Source organism: Pleurodeles waltl, chromosome 2_1 (genome assembly GCF_031143425.1).
Source record: "Pleurodeles waltl isolate 20211129_DDA chromosome 2_1, aPleWal1.hap1.20221129, whole genome shotgun sequence".
NCBI lineage: Eukaryota > Metazoa > Chordata > Amphibia > Caudata > Salamandridae > Pleurodeles > Pleurodeles waltl.
In genome coordinates, this window is record NC_090438.1 from 87,906,605 (window position 1) to 87,930,437 (window position 23,833).

At 48.0% G+C, this 23,833-nt stretch overlaps 1 protein-coding gene across 1 annotated transcript in view; it reads right to left on the reverse strand.

Moving 5' to 3' along the window:
* Positions 1 to 13,102: 13,102 nt before the first annotated feature.
* The window catches only part of LOC138261456 (adrenodoxin-like), a 65,312-nt gene continuing 54,581 nt past the window's right edge, over positions 13,103 to 23,833 (reverse strand). The window contains exon 4 of the mRNA XM_069210413.1: positions 13,103 to 14,258. Within this exon, the coding sequence (XP_069066514.1) occupies positions 14,138 to 14,258 (121 nt within the window). The 3' untranslated portion in view covers positions 13,103 to 14,137. The remainder of the gene's footprint in view (positions 14,259 to 23,833) is intronic.

Genomic DNA, 23,833 nt, shown 5'->3' on the forward strand with positions numbered 1-23,833 from the left:
CCTTTTCTTGGCGGTGTCCCTGCCATTAAAAGGCCAGTGAAAAGGCAAGTTGTGATCAGCCTGGTGGTACCGTCATCGGCACTGCCATGCTTGACTACGGCTTTCCCCACCGCCAATGAATCGAGATCCAGGAACCAGGTGGTGGTGGCGGTCTTGTGGTGGTCTGACCGGCAGCAACATAATCTGGCAGTCAGACAGCCACGGATGCGGCAGTCGGACCACCACCACCAGTACAGCATTCTTAGGACCGCCATACTCGTAATCAGGCCCTAATCTCCCATAACCGGTGCACATGTAAATTGCTCCAGTTCGCATAGTATAAAACTACACAAACACAAAATATCCATCTAGATTCTTCAAACGCCCAAGCATGACAATTAAAGAAGACTCTTTATATAAAAACATCTGTATTAATTTTTCCAAGGCTTTTTTGCCTTTGTCCAATATAAATATTAGTCACCGATCATTACTGTAGCTGTAGTACACATTTCGTATTAGCAAGGACCATAAAATACCAGTCAACATAGTAAAAAAACATCTAGATGGCAACCTTAGCCAGGTCAGATATTGTGACCGTTACGCAATTTTATTTCACCTTGCCAGCCAAGCCAAGCCAAACTGCTGTGCTTCCAGTTTTCATAATTTTTACTGGCTCTATAAGCTTGAAAATGCTTAATTTAACAAACATTTCTCTAAAAACCAGTCCAGTGTCACTAACCAAATAGTGATCCATGAAGGGAGGATCAGGGAATGTGGGCTACTTTTTTGGGAGTGCCCGGGCCGAATTGAGATTCCGATCCGACCCTGATGAGAGAGGATGTGGCGTTTTGGCCGATTTAGGATCTAGTTGGTGTAGGAGGCTGGCCTGGTGTGTGGTGGGTACCTATAGTACTTACACCTTACACCAGGTCCAGATATCCCTAACTAGTGTAGTGTAGTCAGTGTCTAGGAGCCAGGCTCATTAGAGGTAGCTGTGGATGTGCAGCCAAGGCTTATCTACGAGACATGCAAAGCTCATGCAATACCACTGTAGTCACACAGTACTCACACACATAAAAAAGAAAACACTCAGTGTTACAAAAGTAAAGGTACTTTATTTTGGTGACACAAATGCCAAAAATACCATAGAGGCTATACTCCCTTAGGAGGTAAGTAATACACAAATTGGATACACTAGTATGCAGAAATAGGCATAAAGACAGTTAGAAAACAGTGCAATTAGTGAAAATCACAATAGATAGAAATAGCCCTGGGGAGCACAAACAATATACTAACAAAGTGGAATGCGAGAGTTGGTCTCCCACCAAGGTAAGTGGAGTGTGTAGAGGGGAGCTGGGAGTACTAGGAAAGCCCAAAGATAAGTACCACAACCCACCCCAGTGACCAAGAAAGCAGGAGCAAATCACTGTAAATTCTCCAGAACACCCACTTGGAAGAAAAGACGAATAATGCAAAACCCAGAAGAGACTGCAAGACACCAACAGTGGATTCCTGGACAAGAGGACCTGTGAAAGAAGGGGACCAAGTCCAACAAGCACAGCAGAGTCCAGGAAGGGCAAGAGCCCCTACACACCACACTGAAGGTGCAAAAGATGAGGCGACGGTGAGAAAGGAGAGTCAGCACTGCACCCAAGAAGACTAAGTCAAGTTCCTGGAGGATGCAGGTGATGTCCCACACCAGATGGAGGATTGCAGTTGGGTTTGCATCTTCGTATTCCGCCTACAAGCCTTGGCACATGCAAAACTTGCAGTTAGCGGAAAGTGGAGCTGCCAAGGACCAGGAAGGACCAGTTGCACTCTACCCAGAAAGGGGGGGGTCAGAGGGCCACTGGCTTGACAGGTGACACTGGAGCGACAAAACTCCTTTGCGTCTTCTGACATATGGGGCAAGTGAAAGTGAGGGACCCGTCTGTGCCAAGTTTTGCTTTGCCCCAGGGGACCAGCTAGGGGAATGTCATGTGCCAAGGTTAACAAAAACTCTCTGTATTGCAGAGGTAGTACCAATCTCCTGGTGACACCAGGTTTGGGTTCCCTAGGTTCTGAATACAGGAGGATGCCTTCCCAGTACACCTTGTGGGTGCCACTGACATCCCCTGTCTTCTGTTTGACAGCTTGCTGTCTCCAACCCTCAGGTGTGGGACAAGTCTGTTGAGCCACACTTAACTCCTCCCTGGCAGGCTCCCCTGCACCTACGAGCTCAGCTGTGTCAGCTTGAAGTTCTTCAGGTGTAGGTTTTCTACAGGGAGTAGATACCTCCTCCTCGAAGGGGGAATTATCAGTGGAGGGAGGGGTAGGGGATAATTTCTTACCCTTTCTAACCCTGCTTTTGGGAAGCTCTTGGTCCATAGTTTCAGGATCCAAGTTTCCCTGTTCTCTTTGCTTCTTGGCCTGAGCCCGGGTTAAAGCAAATATATGCCCAAGAATGCCCAAGCTGAAGTCTCCAAGTTGTTCCCTAGTAGACATTCTAAGGTAGATCTGGGAACACTACAACTTTTTTTAGGACCAGTAACCCCTCCCCCCATCTGAGATTAACAACTGCCATGGGGTTGCTCACAGTATTGTTGTGGGCATCAGTCACTTGGTACTGGTGACCAAGTAGGTGTTGCTCAGGGGACACCAGTTTTTCAGTCACCATGGTGACACCAGCACCTGTGTCCCTATAGGCCTGAGTCTGAACACCATTGATTAGGGGTTGCTGCTTGTGCTTATCCATATTAAAGGGACAAGCAGCAAGGGTGGCAAGGTCAATGCCACCATCAGAGACTAAAATAGCCTCAGTGGTTTCCCTAACTAAACCAGCCCCCACTACACTTCCCAGAGTTAGCCCTGCTACACCCTTGGATTGACTATCAGTAGTATTAGTCTTCCCACCACTACTGCTATTGCTGGGGGCACTAGCTGTAGGAGTGGGGGCAGTTGTGGTGGGAGGGTTGGTGCTTTTCTTAGGACAGGCGGTGTCTCCTGCCCTGTGGCCTTTATTTCTACATATATATAGCGCCAAGGATTTTTGTTCTGATTGTTGTTGGAAGAGGATTTAGACCCACCCTCAGAAGAGTTTTGTGGGCCTGATGAAGACTCTTTCTTATCTTTGTCCCCACATTTGTCATGAAACTTACCATCTTCCTTCTTCTTGCCTTTGTCACCCCCTGCATGAGCTTTTCTGCTCATCCTTGTTCTGACCCATTTGTCTCCCTTCTTTCCCAATTCTTGGGGAGAGGTCAGATCTGAGTCTGCCAAGTACTGGTGCAACAAATCAGGCACACAATTACTCAAAATATGCTCTCTCAATAATAGATTGCACAAGCCATCAGAGTCAGACACTTTGCTGTGATGTAGCCAGCCTTCTAAAGCTTTCACAGAACAATCCACAAAGTCACCCAATCTTCTCAGGCCTCTTTTCTGGTCTCCCTGAACTTAATTCCGTATTGTTCAGTGGTGAGACCAAAATGATCTAAGAGTGCAGTTTTTAGAATTGTGTAATTGTCTGCATCCTCTTCTCTGACAGTGAGAAGTCTATCCCTCCCCTTGTCATAGAAGGACAACCAGAGAATAGAAGCCCACTGCCTTTGAGGGACCCTCTGAACTTTACAGGCCCTCTCGGATGCAGCAAACCACTGTAGATGTCATCCCCCACCTTGTATGAGGGAACAATTTTGTTTTAGGTTTCTGGAATCCAAGGAGTCCTCCCTGACTCTGTAATCTCTGAAACCTGAACTGCTGCCACCATGGGGTGTTAACCTCAACCCTGTCTCTCTCTCCACTGCCAAGGCATCCCTACCTAAGGCTAGCTGTTGCTGCTGCAGCCTCAGCCTGGCCTCCTCCAGTCTCAGTTTCCTGAGTTCTATATCTATAGGGTCATCCCCTGGAGTTGTGCAGTGTTATCCCTCAGAAACTGAAGTGACATGAGAGTGAGCAGAGGTGGATCTACTCACAGGCTTAGTGACCCTTTCTACCTACCTGCCCTCTGGGTGTAAAGGAAGCCCTATCAGTGTGACTTCCCTTCCTACTACTAGCTATTCTGGTGGGCCTGCTAGGAACCTTAAGACACTGTGAGGTACTCTTCCCCAGATTGTCCTGTTCTAATTCAGAGGGTTTAGGGTCTACTTCTTCTTCCTCCTCCTCCTCCTGGCTACCAGCTTGATCCTGGTCATCCTGGAGGAGAAGCCCTAAGAGTAGACTCTTATTAGGGTTCCTTCCCATGTCTAGCATCCTCTCTGCACACAACCCCTTCAATTACTTAAAGGTCAGGTTCTCATAGGCAGAGTCCATGACCACAGAGGTGTGTCCAGTTGCAGACATGGTGTGTGTGTGTGTTAGGATGGTGTAGGGTGCACCGAACCTACCTAACCCCTAGCTTACCTAAACTTGGGAGACTAGGGCCCATATTTATACTTTTTTAGCGCCACATTTGCGTCATATTTTGACGCAAAAGCGGCATTACCTTACAAAATACAATTATATTTTGTAAGTTTGCGCCGCTTTTGCGTCAAAAAATGACGCAAATAGCGGCGCTAAAAAAGTATAAATATGGGCCTAAATATCTATACTAGGTACTATGTATACCTCTAGGTAAGAAGTGGTCTTTCCTGTGGAAAGCACCAGGTGACAGAGTGATAAGGCAATTGAAAGTGCTAATCCCACCGCTGCACCACCAATGTAGAAGGCTGACCTGGTGTGTGGTGGGTATCTATAGTACTTACACCTTATACCAGGTCCAGTTATCCCTTATTAGTGTAGTGTAGTTAGCATCTAGAAGCCAGACTCTCTAGAGGTAGTTGTAGATGAGCAGCCAAGGCTTATCTAGGAGACATACAAAGCTCATGCAATACCCCTGTAGTCACACAGTACTCGCACACATGAAAGAAAACACTCAGTGTTACAAAAATAAAGGTACTTTATTTTGGTGACACAAATACCAAAAATACCATAGAGACTATACTCCCTTAGGAGGTAAGTAATACACAAATGATATACACTAGTATGCAGAAATAGGCATAAAACAGTTAGAAAACAGTGCAATTAAAGAAAATCACAATAGATAGAAATAGCCCTGGGGAGCACAAACCATATACTAACAAAGTGGAATGCTAGAGTCGGTCCCCCACCTACGTAAGTGGAGTGTGTAGAGGGGAGCTGGGAGTACTAGGAAAGCCCAAAGGTAAGTACTACAACCCACCCCAGCGAACAGGAAAGCAGGGATAAATCACTGTAAATTCCCCAGAACACCCACTTGGAAGAAAAGAAGAAGAATGCAAAACCCAGAAGAGACTGCAAGACACCAACAGGGGATTCCTGGACAAGAGGACCTGTGGAAGAAGGGGACCAAGTCCAACAAGCACAGCAGAGTCCAGGAAGGGCAAGAGCCCCTACACACCAGGCTGAAGGTGCAAGAGATGATTCGGCGGTGAGAAAGGAGAGTCAGCACTGCACCCAAGAAGACTAAACCGAGTTCCTGGAGGATGCAGGTGATGTCCCACACCAGATGGAGGATTGCAGTCGGGTTTGCGTCTTCGGATTCCGCCAACAAGCCGTGACACACGTAAAACGTGCGGTTAGTGGAAAGTGGAGCTGCCCAGGACCAGGAAGGACCAGGTGCACTCTACCCGGGGGGGGGGGGTCAGAGGGGTCCCTTAGCAACACAGAGCCCACAGAAGCACATGCACCGCCCACAGAAGTCCCACAGGACGGGGACACAGAAGTCGAAGAAGAAACCCATGCAGCACTACGAAAAGGGGAACCACTCAGGAAGCTGTGCATCACAGGAAGGAGTGCTGGGGGCAGGAGCTTCAAGATTCCTGAAGATCCCTTGGAAAAGATGCCAACAAGCCTCGGCAGCTGCAAAGGATGCAGTGCATGGGGGTACTGTTCTGCGTGGGCAGGCAAAGATTTACCTCCACCCAAGTTGGACAGCTGGAAGAGAGGACCGTCAGGACCACTTCAGTCCATCACCCATGATGCAGGATCCATGTAGCTTAGCAGGAGAGGGGATCCACTCAGCTGGTCGTTGTTGCAGTTTGGTGCCTGCAGGTGCAGGGGAGAGACTCCTTCACTCCAAAGGAGATTCCTTCTTCTTTCTGGTGCCTACTGAAGACGGGCAGTGCTCAGAGGATGCACGACTGTGGAAATGTTGCAGTTGCTGGAAGGAGCCATAGACACAATGTTGCAGGAGGCGTCTTGCTTCTTTGTTGCACCTTGTAGGGTCCTGGAGAGTCCAGATGGAATTTCTTCGGTCAGAAGTCAAAGTGGAGGTTGCAGAGGAATCCTGCTGGAGTCTTGCAAACCGAATCAGAGGAACCACCCAAGAGAGAGACCCTAAATAGGCCTGAAAGGGGACTGGTCACCTAGCTGAGTGACCACCTATCAGGAGGGGGCTATGATGTCACATGCCTGCACTGGCCACTCAGATGCTCCCAGAGTTCCCTGCCAACCTTGAAATTCAGGATGGCAAAACCCAGGGACCCTCTGGGGGAGCTCTGGGGTGGTGATGGACATGGGAGTGGTCACTACTCCTTCCTTTGTCCAGTTTTGCATCAGAGCAGGGGTTAGGGGTCCCTGAACGGGTGTAGACTGGTTTATGCAAGGAGGGCCCCAAACGTGCCCTTGAAAGCATTACCAGTGGCTTGGGGAGGCTACCCCTCCCAAGCCTGTAACATATATTTCCAAAGGAAGAGGGTGTAACACCCCTCTCCCAAAGAGAATCCTTTCTTCTGCCTTCCTGGGCTTGAGCTGCTCAAGCAACAGGAGGGCAGAAACCTGTCTGAGAGGTGGCACAGCTTGGGCTGCCCATAAACTCTCAGAAGGCTGTAATGGCAATGCTGGGGGTTCTCTAAGGAGCCCGCAGAGTGCATGGGATCATACAGCCAATGCTTGCAAAAGCATTGGGGTATATTTCTGACATGTTTGATTCCAAACCTGCCTATGTTCGGAGTTACTATTATGTAGCAGGACATAGGTAGTGACCTATGTCCAGTACGCGTGTAAAATGTCATCCCAGCACTCACGAAGTCTGGGAAAATGGGCCTGGAGTTTGTGGGGCACCTCTGCTAGTGCAGGGGTGCCCTCACACACAAGTACTTTGCACTCTGCCCTCTGGGCTGAAAGGCCTGCCATAGGGGTGACTTATAAATAACCTGGTGCAGTGAAAAGTGGCAGTGAAAGCGTGTTTGCACCTTTTCATGCAAGCTGCAATGGTAGTCCTGCAGAATATATATATATGCTGCAGCCCATAGGGATCTTCTGGAACACCAATGCCCTGGGTACCTAGGTACCATATACTTGGGACGTATAATGGGGCACCAGTGTGCCAATTATGGGATGAAATACAGAGTTTGGGAGAGAGAGCATAATAAATGGGGGCCTGGTTAGCAGGATTCCAGTGAACACAGTCAAACACACTAACATCAAGCAGAAAAAGGGGGTAACCATGCAAAGAAAGTGGGTACTTTCCTGCAGTCAGGAACCTGGTTCAAGTCTCAGCGTTGGCTCAATGGCATGTGCTTTTGGGAATATTACTTAACCTATCAATGCCTCTTTCCAATAGTTTCAGGTCAAGTTGGCGCTCTATAAAACTGCAAAGAAAAATTAAATGCTCAAGAATTAGACTTGCATCTTGACTTCAGTTGAATGATCAAACAAATTCAAGGTAGGGAAAACGTGGAAAGCTGAGCTGCTGCACAGATCTGCCTTTTTGTGTTTGTTCAGAGGCCTTGGCACTCACTGAGACAGTGAAGGAGTTATGAAGGGTACACACTGCAAGCCTAACGCCTTGTACTGAGTGGATGTCAGGGATTGCCCTCCTGTCGTGCACTGCCCTTTATTCCAAACGTGTACTGCTTCTGGGATTCTGCTTAACAACATAATGATTTCTGGGAGTTGTAGTCCTTGTTGACTTCATAAGCTAAAACTGGATTAGCACATCAGAAAATAGTAAATTTAATCAAGAAAAACCCATGATTAGAGCATTCCATGCTTGGTTACAAGAATCCATAGTTGCCAAGTTTCCCAGGTCCATGCAGGATGTGCTCCTTTAGTGCACTATTGTTCCTTTGAATTGTAGACCTGTTTTATAATGGAATGAACAAGACTACAAGTCCCAGAATTCAAAGGAAAAAATCTGGAATGAAGCAGCACATCACGCAAGGACCTGAAAATCTTAGCAGGGCTGTGAATCACCCACTGACATTATTCCTATACCATGCAGCGCCTTGGTGTATGCACCCTCAAACTTCACTCACTTTGAAAGGAATGTCACCAGTGTCCACGTTGGTAAACTATTTTCTATCATACGGTGACGCAGGGAAAGACACTCTAAATCAGTGCTATAAATGAGTAAAAGCTGTCTGAGACTGAGGGCCTGCAGTCCTTAAATTTGAGAGTGGGCAGTGGGGAACACCCCTGCCAAATTTCCCAGGTCCATGTGTGATGTGCTGCTCCAGTCCAGGTTTTTTTTTGTATTCTGTGACTTGTAGTCTTGCTTAATCTATTATAAAACAGGTCTACAAGTCCCTGAATTCAAAGGAAAAAATCTAGACTGAAAAAACACATCACGCATGGACCTGGAAATCTTAGCAGGGCTGAGAAACTTGACAGCTACAGAAAGGTAGTATGCATATGCAGTATGCGTAAAGCACAACTTTATTTAAACAGAATAGGTGCAAGGCAAGATGCCGTAACCTACAGGGAGGAGATTCAGAGACGGACGTTGGCTGAGCCACTGTCCCATACTGTAAGCTGTGGTGGGCAGAAGCAAAATGTGAATGACTGACCAATAGGTGAATACCACTTGCCTAAAACCCTTCTTTATATATATATATATATATATATATATATATATATATATATATATATATATATATATATGTTTGTATTTTTAAAGATTTTTTATAATGAAAAGTCTGGGTTAACAATCAAATGTACCTTTTGTATGAAGGTTTCCTTATAAAACATTTTGCTTAGGGGCATTTATCCAGCAGGCAAAGTTGCCATCTTCACAAACTTGAAAACATTGAGAACTTATACATTCACAGATGATATTTTCTTTAAGCACCAGACTACTGATTGCATGTAATTTGTAACAAATATCTCTTGTTTGGATTGCAGTCTTGTACTTAGTGCACCAATTAACTACTTTATCTTTGACATATCGGTAGTTACACTATCTTATTTCATATCAATCTATAGTCATCAGGGACAAAGTAACTCGACTGCGGCATATGTACAATATGGTTTTAATATATACTTTTTTCTGTTGCCATAACAATCTAGAACATATGTTACCTTTGATTTGTTTCCTGTATACATGTATGTACATCACACCATATATTCATTACATGGAGAAAACGTTAGATGAAGATACTGTAGGCACATCTATATTTTCCACTAATACATGCCTGTGAAAGCTCATTTTAAAGGAGAAAGCACACTTGAAATAAACCTAATGAGTATAATGGCTACACGGTCTGGTGTACCAAAACAATATCCAACATTATTTGTTAAACTGTATCAAAATTTTGTGTAAATTTAGCGCTGGTGACGTCTGCAGTCCACGCCAAGAAGTGGGATGTGCCATGTCACCATTCTAAAGCTGACACTTGCCCCCTTACATGTAATGTAAATTCGTACTTGTAAAGCGCACTCTGACCCTAAGGTATCGAGGCACTGAACTCATACCGCTGTGGAACCCCTCCTGGCTTTTCTCTGTGAGGTGCCCACTCCTGGACAACCACCAAGGTGAAGCCAGGCATCCCAGCGCTGTTGTGGAGATTAAGCAAGCTATTGCCCAGAGATACAGAGTGAGACCCATGAATTAGATTAGGCACCGAGGCGAGAAATCTCCTGTCCAGGGAAATTGAGCGCAAGAACCGCCAAAGTGGGAATTGAACCCTGGTCCCAGGCTAGACTTCTGCATCAGGGTCTGCCTCTCTAACCATTGTGCCACACTTCTCCACTACATGGAGCAGTGGAACACCCAATAATTGGAAACATGTTATTTCAGGTGTCCTGCCAATGCATTTTTAGGACAGATTCCCATTGACAAATCTCACAGAATTCCCATACATTCTGCTTGGGAATATCCCCAAAAAACTTAAATTCTGAAAAGAATTGTTAACAAAACCTTGCTAAGAAAGTGTGGAACTGCCTTATTAAATGTCAGATATCTTGCAGCACATGGACATACACATATCAAAATGTTTGCACTGTTTATATTTTCCACAAACCATGTGGGTGGATTGGAAAAGGAAGAAGTAACAAGAGAAAGAAGAGATGGATGGATGGAGAGAGAGAGAAGGAGTGTGCTCTCTTCCTATCCACCGGTTGAATTCAGTGCCAACTTAGTAACGCGGTAGACATTGAAGTGCATGAGTTGTTCCTTTGACACACTTTGGCATTCACCTTTGTGGTAATATCAGGCACATTCCTAGTACTGGTGCCCGAGGAGCTGCAGCTTTTAATGTACTTAGTAGGCAGCAGATGCATTACTGTGTCCAAGCATTTATAGTGGGTAAATGTTTGGGTAAACATACCTTTTACCTGGGTAAGGAATTGATTTGGTTGTAATGGCCAATACTTATTGGGTGATTGTTTCTGTAAGTGATTGGGTCTCTTGTGCAGGCAGAACATCTGCTAATTTTCATGTTAAACCCAGATCGAGAACTTAATTTTTGTGTCAAGGAAAGATGCAATGCTATTGCTTAGCCCCTGAGATCAAGGAGTGTGGCAGGGATTGGCTCTTTGCATCTGCAAGTCATCCAGGACATCAGACAGTTTCCAGTGAGGAGACAGTATAGGTCAGGCTACCCTATGAACTGCCTGACTGTATTTATTTACAGTTTTCTATAGTGTATTACCAAGTACTTAGTGAGCATTGAATTAAAGAACATGATCTCCTCTTACAAAGAACATGTATCATAAAATCACTTCTAAAAGGGAGTCGGAGAAGAGGTAGGTCAGATGGGGCAATCCGGACTGGTCCATAGTTGGCTGAAGAGGCAGGATAATGACTCCACAGAGAGTGATGGGGAACTACAATGGTATGGGAAAGAGAAGAAACAAAGATATTGGTCTTATGTGCCTGAATGTTTAAATAAGTTTTTAGATACAAATGAAGCGCATTTTGACATCTAATCAAAGTGAAGTGACTGTTCCTAAGAAGGGTTATGAGACTGAGGTATTTTTTAAATCTAGCCTTGTGAGCTCTTTGCTCCTTATTTTGTTTCACAGTTCAAATACTTTGGCTTGTTGGATCATAGCTATTCAAACTTTGAGATGTGAATGGCTCTGAAGATAATGCATAGCAGTTTATATTTGATCTACATTGTCCATCAGCACACTACTACCATGATCCACAAATTAATTATTTCAGTCAATTCTCGAAATAAGAGTGTCCATGGTCAGTCTTAAAGACTTCTTTGTCATTATTGCACTTGCCCATGCAAAAGTAGAAAACGTCTTGCCAACACGTGTTTCATTCCAACCGCATGAAAACAAGGAACTTCCTAAGGACCTATAGTAAATATTCTATGATCTATTAATAAAGATGCACTCAGTTGCAAATCAGACATGCTTTAAACATGTATGAATTACCTTCCAAAGAGATGCAAAATCAGTCAGTGCAATAGGGTCCTGTCCTCAGTCAGTTATATGTCTTGACTTCAAAATGATCTTTGGCTGGTTTGTGACTCCAGCTCTCCTGGGAATCACAGTAGGCAGTGATAGCACTGTTTTGTCACTCTGAATAGGATTGTTTCACTTACTCAATAACGGAAATGACTAGAGTTTGGACCAACATGCAGAAGTCCACAAGTGTCAGAAAGAGCTTTAGTGTTTTAGGGTGAGCAGAGTAGCTGTGGTTGTTTCAACTGTGTGGTTAGTTAGTAGTGTCATCACAAAGGGAAGTTTCAGAAACCCAGAAACGTAATTGCATTTCTATGAAATGGGTTGAAGCCATCAATTTATAGTTCAACTAACCAGGCCTTTTGAAATTAAATGTGTGATGTCTGCAAAGAAGAATTAATTTGTTTTGTTTTAATTTTTAGGGATGAACTAGTGTTTCCGTCACCCAGCCATACATTCTCTTTTCTATTCTACATTTGCTCACTTTGTCCATTCTGGCACATCTTTGTTAATGGACTTTAATAACCAACCAATTTGCTGAATTCCTACTGGATGCTTCTGCAACAAACGCAACTATATCATTTTGTAAAAACATGGCAGACAATAAGGTCACTGTTGGTAACATAGAAAATATTTGCAAAAAATTCAAGGACAGTTATGAATTGGACTGGCCCTTGTGCACTGCCTCCCAGTTGCCCAGAGGTTTGCCCTCTGATTCAAAATGTGGGATAACATTTGCTTTCACTTCTACAGTAGTGGTCAAGTGACTTGTGGTATCCATCACTACTCTAGACATGCACCCACATATTCTGTCTGCTAAATATTTGCAAGGTATATGAGGCTTGGTACGCACAGAGCTGGGGAGGAATCACACCTGATGACTAAAGAGTCATAAAGTGGTACAAGTCTAATCAGGTGCATAGAGTGGGGTGAAGGTCTGAGTAGGGAAAGATCGAGAGATAGTAGTGAGAAAAAGATTCCAATAATGCATCTAACCCAAAAGATACCAGGTACTCTAAGAATGTACAGAGAAGGTCTTGCCAGTTTTTATATCAGAAGGCAGTGGTTCCCAACCTTTTGACTTCTGTGGACCCCCACTTTATCATTACTGGAACCCCGGGACCACCACTGAATCATTATTGGAATCTGGGGACCCTCCCTCTGAGTCATTACTGAAAGCTGGGGGCCTAACCTGTTAATAAAATGTAATCTTGTAAGCAGTTGCGGACCCCCTGAGGAGGCTTCGCAGACCCCCAGGGGTCCCCGGACCACAGGTTGGCAACCACTGATATAAGGCACATATGAAGCAAAAAGCAGAAGAGCTGCAGAAACAGAGGGTGTTTCTTCACACACCTCATGAGATATGTATTGACAGAAACAAAGTTGTATAGGTTATGCACAAATTGAAATGGAACAATATGATACACAAAACCAATCTTGGTTGGCATTACAATTGTTAAACTCCCCCAAGGAAGAAGGTGAACGAGCAGAAATGATAGAAACCTTTAATATAAAATGCCCTTGAGGTACCTGGCATGCAGACTATTGGTTGTGGGAAAATTATGGTTTTGTCATCGGATCAATATTTAGCTTTAGATTTTTAGGTGGAAGTGTTCACAGCACGGAGTCAAACTGCCCACGACTAAATGTTTCAGGATTTTTTTGTGGCAGCCAGACAACTCGCTTAGGGCATATTTTGCGTAATGTCTGGAATTTCGCATATTGTTTATTATGCAAAATTCCCCAAATTACGGCATTATGCCACCTTGCATAATTATTTACTGTTTGCATAAACTTTGACCACAAGCTCTCAGAAATAACGCAGTAAGCCAGAACACGAGTGGCCGTTGCTCACGCCACTTGTTTGACACTATGGGCCTGATTACAACTTTGGAGGAGGTGTTAATCTGTCCCAAAAGTGACGGTAAACTGGCGGATATACCACCAGCCATATTACGAGTTCCATAGGATATAATGGACTCGTAATACGGCTGGTGGTATATCCGTCACTTTACCGTCACTTTTGGGACGGATTAACACCTCCTCCAAAGTTGTAATCAGGCCCTATATTTTTACCAGAAAATGCGTCCTTGCTTCAAAAATTGACACAAGGAACATTTTATGCTAACATGCAGTGCTAAATGACGGATTCGCACTTTGCATAATTACATGTATTTTTGCCCAATTTTCCCAGAGCTTTACATCATTACATAAAGGTAGATTACGCAAATTTTGCACACCCCTCCAGACATCTTGGGAGCGCCATTATCCATTAAAGATGCCCGCTCTAAATTTCACAAGTTTTCGTTGCTTTTCATCCAAAGCTCGAGCTTCCTAGACCAAAGTGAATTACACCTGCTTTGTTTTTTCCAAACGTTCCTGCTCTTCTAGTTTAAAAAGCCTGGCCGAGTACAGAACACCCTCCTGCCTCGTGTGTCTACGAACAAGGAACATCTAGTCCACTGCAGACTTTATAGGGACCCTCAACACAGCCTTGGAAATTCCAATGGGGGGCAGCTTGTGGTTACTGCTTGCTCTTCTGTCCAATCTCTGCCTCCCTTCTGGCATCGGCCACATCAGTGGGAACCCTCACCGTCAGTCCATCCATGGCCTTCTTCAGACATACCTGGCAGCCAAGGCGAGACCTAAAAAATAGGAGATATATTGGGACATTATAATACATGAGGTAACTTTCCAGTTTATTGGCTAACTAGAACATAAATTCCAAAAATAAATTACAGAGCATTTGTCCAAGATGGTAGTTTTCGGAAAGCAGGGTAAGAAATCTACTCTACATGCTGAAGTGGAGTGGTGCCAGGGCCGGCTTTAGCGCAGGTGGCGCCCTGTGCGACAATCTTTTTTGGCTCCCCCCACCCTATTACCATGTCCTCGGATTCCCTCACTACCGCTGACAAATGTGTCAATCATCTCTCCATAGCCCCCCTTTCACATACATTCATTTGTTTTGAAGCGCTTGTAAAGGCTGACTGTACTAATCCACTTAGTTATCCACATAAAATACAGATCTGTTCTTGACAGCAGGCACATTAACCCTCCACGCTACTTTATGGTGAGTCAAAGCTGTCCCTAGACGAAACTCCAATCTCTTCCCCTAGCAAGAACATTAATCACAAGAGGTATCTTGACATTTTAATTGCTTCTTGAAGGCTGGATGCACAAGGAACGTTTCAGGAGGTGCTTTTAAATCTCAAGTTTCTAAGTTATTGCTAAACAACACTATGCCCCCCTGAGGTCAGCTCCCAATCCAGGTCAGCACCCGGTGCGCTCGCACCGCCCTAAAGCCGGCCCTGATTGGTGCCACATATTTCTGAGCGCTGTGGATGAACGCTGAGAACTGGTTTGAGAGGCCTCATAGGACTGAAGCAGACTTTATCCTAATGGTAGGCTGATCTGTCTGCATTTATCCATTGAAGACAGTGGGCTGCAAACATTACTGCAAATCTCATTGGGGTATACTTACTAACATCTGACGCAACACAGAGCAGCAACCAAAGTGCGAGGGTACGTGCGTGAAATCACGCATAGGTTGTGTACTGGGTGAGTAGCGTTCCAGTACAAAATACTATTCCTACATCTGCTTTAAGAATGTTCCATGGTTGTATGTGTGTTGTACAGTTCACAACACATGCAAAGTTGGAAAAGTTTTGAGAAAGGCAAACCTTTCTCCCAGGTTGTGCCTGCCTTGAGGAGATGTACATTTCTGGTGCAATGCCCGGTCTACCGTTCCAGTAGATAGGGCTTTGCATCAACATTCATGAGTATAAGTATGGGAATGTCCAAGTACCAACAATGGTATGCCCCACTTGTGCAAAATAGCAAAACGTAATGCATAGCCCTGCTTTGCATTATTTTAGGGGTACTTTCCAACACAAAATAAGTTTTCTCCTGAAAAATAAATTCAAATTCTTAGAGTTAGTAAGTTTGCCCCTCAATTCCGATTCTTGCATAGTCTCCTGTTGGTGCAAGGAAGTATCTCCCAAATTCAGAATTAGAGTCAAATACTGACAATTCTTTTTTGATAAAGTAGTTTTTATTATTATTTTGCAAACAAGTAGAATAACTAAGATACAAACATTTAAAACATGATACCAACAGGCACACTAAACATGGTCAATCCCCCGTTCCAGCGACACGTACTTGAACACTAAGTGAAAGGAAAAAGCAAGCTGCACACAATTCTACAGGAATGGCCTTGATGGATTATGTATTGCTCAGAGAGGGTGGGATAGGCGGTGGATCTGTTTCGATCCTCTGTGACGAGGTAGTTCTTGGTGGTATAGGGGAGGCCATTGTAGCTGCTTCCCACCTTCCCCATATCTTATTATATTTATTCGGACAACCTCTGGCCTCATAAACCAATTTTTCCCGTGTCGCGCACCAATCCACTCCACGCCTCCACTTAATCAAGGCAGGAGCCCCTCTGGCCTTCCAATTCGCCACTATATCCCTCTTCGCCACCAGACAAGCCACCCCCAGAAAGGTCCTGTCCGGTCTTCTCAACCCAGTGTCTCCCATAATTCCCAGAAGGGAGGACAACGGTGATTTCTCCACATCTACCTGTAGGACACTCGAGACATCGTTTAGAACCGCCCCCAATAAGTCGCTATGACCGGACAAGTCCAGACCATGTGAAAAAAATCGGCAGAGGGATCTAGGCATCGAGGGCATTCAGCAGAGGATCGGAGGCCTGCTCTGTGAAGTTTAGTGGGTGTCAGATATCCTATGTGGAGGTAGTAGGTCTGTATATGTCGGAATCGAGAGGCCATCGTTAGGGCGCAGGGGCCATCAGCGCCTCGCCCCAATCCCCTTCAGTGTTGGTGACCAGGGCGCGGTATATCTGGGAGACACCTCCTTTGCCAAGACTCCCCATTAGTGTCTTTATCTCCATCGGACTGTATTCTGGTATGGTGTCCCCTGCTTGTATGTGTGGTTGTAGGGCGTGTCGAAGCTGGAGATACTTATGAAATTGCGTCTTGTTTAGCAAGAAAAGTTTCTGGAGCTCCTCAAAGGATCGCATATGTGTCCCGTTCCAAATATCGCCTAGTGTTGATATACCAATGGTGTCCCATTTATGGAATCCCTCTAGGCCCGCGACCTCATGTAATTGTTTCCCATGCCACAACGGTGTCTGTTGAGTGAGGCGTCCCCACCACCCCGATACCCTTTGTGCCGCCCGCCAACCCGCAAGGACCACCTTAGTTACATCAGGAGTATCTCGGGAGATCGGGCCCCCATATAGGGCTTCGAAAATCCGTGGGTAGCTCAGTGTGTGGAGCTCTAATCGGTATGCCGGGTCCGCCCATCCCCCTCCCATCCAATCATTGATCACTTGTAAGTGCATTGCGAGGTGGTAATAGTAAATGTTGGACATGCCCAATCCCCCATCGTAAACGTCCCTTTGGCAGGTAACGAGTGCCAGCCGTGGACGACCACCACTCCATATGAACTGGCGTGCCAACGTGTCCAGCCCCCGAAACCATCTCTTTGGGATGGGGTGTGGGAAGTTTTGTAAAAGATAAAGAAGTCTGGGGAGGACCATCATCTTATAAAGCGCTATTCTACCTAGGAGATTGAGGGGGAGGGTTCTCCAGCGTTGGAGGTCAGTCCTAATTCTCCTGATTGAAGGTGTAATATTAAGTTCCCAGGCTAATTCCGGGAGTAGTGAGACGTATATTCCTAGATATTTGAAGCTGTTTCTTTTCACTGGAATGGTGTGTTGCCAGTCCACGCAGTCTCGAGAGCGGTGGAGGGGGACCAGCAAGGATTTACTATGATTTAGGGTCAGCCCGGAGGCCTCCGCGAAGAGGTTCAATATGTGTAGAACACGGGGGCCGCTCGTGGCTGGGTTGGAGATGTATAGCAAGATATCATCCGCATAGAGTGCCACCCGGTCCTCAGCGCAGGCGGGCCAAGACCAACCCTCAATCAGGGGATCCCCGTGTAATAGTATCGCCAAAGGTTCAATCATTAAGGCGAAAAGTAGGGGGGATAGGGGGCATCCCTGCCGGGTGCCCCGGCCAATAGGAAACAGGTCAGAAACCACCCCGTTCACCTGTACTCGGGCCGTCGGGTTGGAATAAAGCAGTTTTACCAGGCCGCGAAATTTTGCCCCAAGTCCATGTCTTTGCAGCACCTGGTCAAGGTAGGACCAGTCTACTGTGTCAAAGGCCTTCTCGAAGTCTAGTAGGAGTAGTGCCAAGGGATTACGTGACAGAGTCCCGTGGTGTGCTAGGGCCAGGTGCAGCCTTCTAATACAGTGCCTAGTGACACGGGTTGGCATGAAGCCGCATTGGTCAGGGTGTACCAGCGAGGGAATAGCCTCCCTCAATCTAGCGGCCTGGATTGAGGACAGTACTTTGATCTCTGTATTCAGGAGAGAAATGGGCGTATATGCCGAACAGTGTATTGACGGGGTTGCGTTTTAGGGATTACCACAATGGTGGCTTGATCAATCCCATCCGGAAAGCGACCTAGTTTTTCGGCATCATTGTACATTTCAAGCAAGTAGGGGCTTAGGATGTCACTACATTTGCTATATAACTCTGCCGGGAATCCGTCTGGCCCTGGAGTTTTGCCCGAAGACAGGCCGGAGATCGCATTAGTAATCTCAGTTAGATTGAGGGCTTCGTTGAGCCTGTTCCTTGTCTCAAGGGAAACTCTGGGGAGGGATATGTCATTTAAGAGAGGAGACTCTATCTCGGTCATGGGTCGAGGGTGTTTTGCGTAAAGGCGAGTATAGTAGGGGGCAAAGCTTTGTGCAATTTCGGTTGGTGTTTTAGAAAGGGAGCCTGAGTCTTCCCTAATTTCGGGAATTACTCTGTTAGCTCGAGGGTGAGTTGCCAGCCAATGCAAGAGTTTCCCGTTTTTATCTCCCCATCCATATATTCGGGCAGCTGAGGCCCTCCACATATGCTTTGCTGATTCTAGCACTAGGGGGGTCATTCTAAACCTGGCGGTCGTCGACCGCCAGGGCTAAAATGACGGGGGCACCGCCAACAGGCTGGCGGTGCCCCGCAGGGCATTCTGACCGCGGCGGTTCGGCCGCGGTCAGAAGTGGAAAACCGGCGGTCTCCCGCCGTTTTTCCGCTGCCCTTCTGAATCCTCCATGGCGGCGCATGGGGATTCAGACACCCCATACCGCCATCCTGTTCCTGGCGGTTCGCCCGCCAGGAACAGGATGGCGGTATGGGGTGTTGTGGGGCCCCTGGGGGCCCCTGCAGTGCCCATGCCAATGGCATGGGCACTGCAGGGGCCCCCGTAAGAGGGCCCCACAATGAATTTCACTGTCTGCATTGCAGACAGTGAAATTCGCGACGGGAGCCACTGCACCCGTCGCACCTTCCCACTCCGCCGGCTCCATTCGGAGCCGGCGTCCTCGTGGGAAGGTTGTTTTACACTGGGCTGGCGGGCGGCCTTTTGGCGGTCGCCCGCCAGCCCAGTGTAAAACCCAGAATACCCGCAGCGGTCTAATGACCGCGGTGCGGTATTCTGGAGGGGGGGAACTCTGGCGGGTGGCCTCCGCCGCCCGCCAGGGTGAGAATCACCCCCTAGGTGTTTAATTTCGTCTCTCACCAAGGTGAGGTGCCTCAAATTGGAGGCTGAATCGGAGATCCCACCTTGCCGCTCCAGTATTAAAGCCTTTGCCTCTAGAGCAGATACTTGTGAGTCCCGGGCGCGCTCGCGGACACGGAGAAGATGTTTAGTGTGTCCTCTAAGAGTGGCCTTACATGCGGCCCATAGTGTGCCTGGGGACCGAACTGATCCCTGATTCGTTTCAAAGTAGTAACTGAGATGATTCCTAACCTCAAGGGTGTAGTCGTTGTCTTGTAGATACCAAGCATTAAGGCGCCACACCAGGCGTCTGGAGGGATCTGCCCCCCCGAGTCGGACCCTCACTGGTGCGTGGTCAGAAACTCCACGGGGTAGTATATCTGCGCCCGTGACGCTGGTGACGTCAAGGGCGGGCATAAATACGAGGTCAATTCTGGATTGTGTCGGGTGGGCGGCCGATGTGTGGGTGTATTGACGTTCCCTAGGGTGCCAGATTCTCCATATGTCGCTGAGACCCAGGCTTCCAGCCCAGCCCGTAAGAGTCGACGCCCGGTTGGATCTGCCCGTGGTAATCTCACCTGATACGTCTAGATTTGGATCGAGGACAGCGTTAAAATCCCCCCCTATTAAGGTGGCTCCCTGAGGTAACCCCGCAATTACCTGGCGGAGTGAAGTTAAAAAAGCTTCAAACCCCGCCGGAGGGGCGTATACGCTCACCAAGTTTAGTGGTGATCCGTGAAGAACTCCCGTGGTCACCACGAATCTGCCTTGTGGGTCAGAGTGCGTGTCCGTAATTACCATAGGTAGTGAGCGGTGGAGCAGGATAGCTACCCCTCTAGAGCCTCTGGAGAAGCCTGCGTGGTAGACTCTATCATAGCCTCCCTGTGAGAGCATGGGGCACCTAGTTCCAAGGAGGTGGGTTTCTTGTAATAAGACCACGGAGGGGGAGTATCTACGGAGGGAACTGAATACCGCGGACCTCTTGATTTTATCTAGTAGGCCATTCACGTTCCATGAGATGACCTGAGTCAATGAGGGCCAATTATGAGATGCGTGCTTGCTATGTTATGCCGGGTGCCCTTCTGTAAGTCTGGGGATGACCGTGTCCGTTGCAACAGTGAAATAGTTAAATAACAAAATAAACTTAATAACACAATACTATCTAAACCAATGTCAAACTTTTTACCCCCCAACCACCCCCCACCCCATACTCCCTCCCCGGAAGCATCTGTCGCCCTATTACCCAACTGTAACAAAGCAGTCAGCTGGACTGCTGTGGAGTGGAGTGATGGACCCCTCCTTTTAGTCGGATCAAATGCAGTTAACGGCTATTAAGTAAGTCTCACAGAAAGTATATCGCGGGGGTCATGAGACCTCTGAAGTGTCACCTCCAATGGCCGCGAGAGTCTCGACCATGTCCCTCCGTTCCGTCAGAAGTTGCTTGTCCCGTCTCAGCCGAGTTCCGGAGATTGGCTCAAGTCAGTATCGTCCATGACCCGGGCTGGGTCTGGGTCCCGAAGACCCGGCGAACCGCCGGAGGCCCCCCCCTCCCGTGCATCGGAGGCCGAGGGTGCTCCACTGTTCGTGTTGGCGTCCAGATTTTCTGCCTACCCTTTTTGGATCTGGTTCGTCGTCTGCTTCTCCGAGGGCCTTCCAACGGGGGGGCACCTCACAGGAGGGGCCACCCACTGGGCCGCGGGGACCCCGCCGGGCCACAGAGCCCTCCTCAGTCAGCCAGTCCCACGCCTCCTCCGGGGAGTCGAAGAAGAAGGCCTTTCCGGCCATTAGGACCTTGAGTCTGGCCGGGAATAATAATATGTAGGCGAGTTGCATTGCTCTTAGCTTTTGTTTGACATGCTCATAAGATCGCCGGCGAATCTGCACTTCGCGGGTGTAGTCAGGGAATATTAGGATCTTGTGATTCTCCCATTGAAGGTTATCTGAGCTCCTGGCTGCCTTAAGGATCATATCTCGGTCTTTGAAATTAAAGAAGCGTGCAATCATCGGGCGCCTGGGGCCGCCTGGCGGTGGGCGTGGAGCGAGGGCTCTATGAGCACGTTCGATCGCGAACCAGGGCGAGAGGGATTGGTCCGGGATCCAGGTCTTGATCCACTGCTCCAGGAAATCGGGAGCTTTATCCTCTTCTGCGCCCTCTGGAAATCCGACAAAGCGCAGGTTGTTGCGTCTCGAGCGATTTTCTGCGTCTTCCAAACGGCGGTGTAGTTCGTTAGTACGGGTTTGGAGTTGGGCCACTTTGGTTCTTAGATCGGATAGTTCATCTTCGCTCTGGGAGACCCGGTGTTCTACCCCAGTGATTCGGCCCACCGCGTTTCTGAGGTCCTGCCTAATTAGGCCCATGGCCTCCCGGACTTCTCCGATCTTGGTTTCCACGGCGGCCTGCGATGATTGAATCGCCAGAAGGATGCCATTCACCCCATCCGGGGCTGGGCTTCCGCTGGCTGAGTCTCCGTCTCTCTGTGGACCTGCCGGTGCTGTGAACTGGTCAATCTTTTGCTGGGAGGCAGGAGGCTGTTTGTTCGGTTTATCTCTTCCCATCTTGTTACTCTGGCAGGGTCTCAGTGTTCATGGAGCTCTCCGCATTCAGGGACCACGGGAAGCACCACCCCGGAATCACAGGGGCCCCGGGAGATGCGGACCCGACTGTGGGAGCACTATTCTTTATACGAAGCTCAGCAGGCTGGGAACTTTCGGTCTCTCCAGTCGGCCAACACAGGGAGCGAAGAGCGGAGGCCCCGGCAGCGGTGCTGAATCCTGCGGGCCACCGGATCAGGGTCCTCTCCCCTGGCACCGTCGAGTCCCCCAAGACCCAGGGGAACTCTTAGCACTCCGAGGCCTCCCCTCGGCACCCCGGGCATCAATTCCCTGTGGCGGGGCCGATCCTGATATTCATCCTAGGGGAGCTCCTTGCCTGTGCCGTAGCCTTATGCACTCGTGGGGGATTTAGTGGATCCCTCTTCCCCTCGCATGGATGCCGCTCAATTCCAGCCCTCACGCTGTCCGAGGAAAGGGCTTGTCCGCTCCATGCCCCAGGGGTGTTGCCCGGACGACCCGGGTCCTCGCCCCTTCCTCTCCTCTCTTCTCTTCCTACCGGGTCGGGGAGCCCCCGCTCCGCTTATGGCATTTACCTCCTATGATGCACCGTGGTCCTGGTCTAGCACTCGCAGCGCGGTCTCGTGTCCGACCACTCTCCCAGAGGTCGCACACGCCTCCGTCTCCTTCGGGCGCTCTGCCCTCCAGTTCGTCTGCTCCGATCTCGGGCCAGCGGGCACGCTATCCTCCCCTCGGGGGACACCGCACCGTGCTCCGCGCCCCCGTCTCCCTCACGACGGCATCTGCGATCCCGCTCCGCCCAGCCCCAGGCGGAGGCACGACAGCGGCCCAACTCAGCAGGCGCCTCACCTACCGGCGGCACTCCGATGCCTCCGGGAGTTTGTGACAGGAGCGCCGCTCCACTTCTTTCTGTTAGCCCCTGCGGGGGCTCCGGTCCAGATTGACCTCGACTGAGGCTCCGGGTCTCAGTTTCGCCGCGGCGGCTCGAACCCGGCCGCCATTTTGTTTAGGTTAGGCGAGGTGCGGGAGGGACACAGGGACCGTTATGGATCGCTTTTCACATATCTGCATGCTCCCCAAGGGGAAGGGAGTCTACAGGAGTGCATGGGGTAGTGCCGTTAACCCCGCAGATCGCGGCAAAATCGGGCGGATGACGAAGGGGTCCAGAGCACTCTCAGAGTGCGACCGCCATCTTGACGCCCGAAGCCACGCCCGACAATTCTTAAATCAGCACAACTTCTACCTATCAGCACCATGTCTTCTCTCTCCAAACTCCTTGCGTGCCTGGGCACCATGAACTAAGGCTGATGCCCGATGTTAGGGTCTGATGATTATGCGGCATGGTGGTAGCATTCCTGGTGATGCGGGCTTGAGCAGTTTAACTCCAGATATATCATATTTTACTTAATGCACAATTTATAACGATCTGTGAAGCCTGTTGCTCGTGTGTTTGTAACTCATCAGGGTATGCTTAGTTTTTCAACAACATGAGGCAACATACAGCTCGGTTAATGATGGAAACACTTGACAAGTCCTATGAAGGCTACCTAAAGGTGCAGTGGTGCCATAATAATGGCAGTTTGCTGTACAGGTGCATATTAACAATATAAACAACATAGGGGATATTAATTGCAGGCTAGTCTAGGTTAGGTTAGGGTAGAGTATCCTAGGCTAGGCTAGATTAGGTTAGGTTAGGTTAGGTTAGGCTAGGTTAGGTTAGGCTAGGCTAGGTTAGGCTAGGCTAGGTTAGGTTAGGTTAGGTTGGGTTAGACTAGCGTAGGTTAGGTTAGGTTAGGCTAGATTAGGTTAGGCTAGGTTAGGTTAGGCTAGGTTAGGTTAGGCTAGGCTAGGTTAGGCTAGGCTAGGCTAGGTTAGACTAGGTTAGGTTAGGTTAGGTTAGGTTAGGTTAGGCTAGTTTAGGCTAGGTTAGATTAGGCTAGGTTAGGCTAGATTAGCCTAGGCTAGGTTAGGTTAGGCATTTGAAAAGCATGGCATACACTTTGAGAGGAATCATGCAAAATAGTCTTGACCCCACAATGGTAGTCATTCTGCAGTTAGGGATAATGCAAGTCAGGGA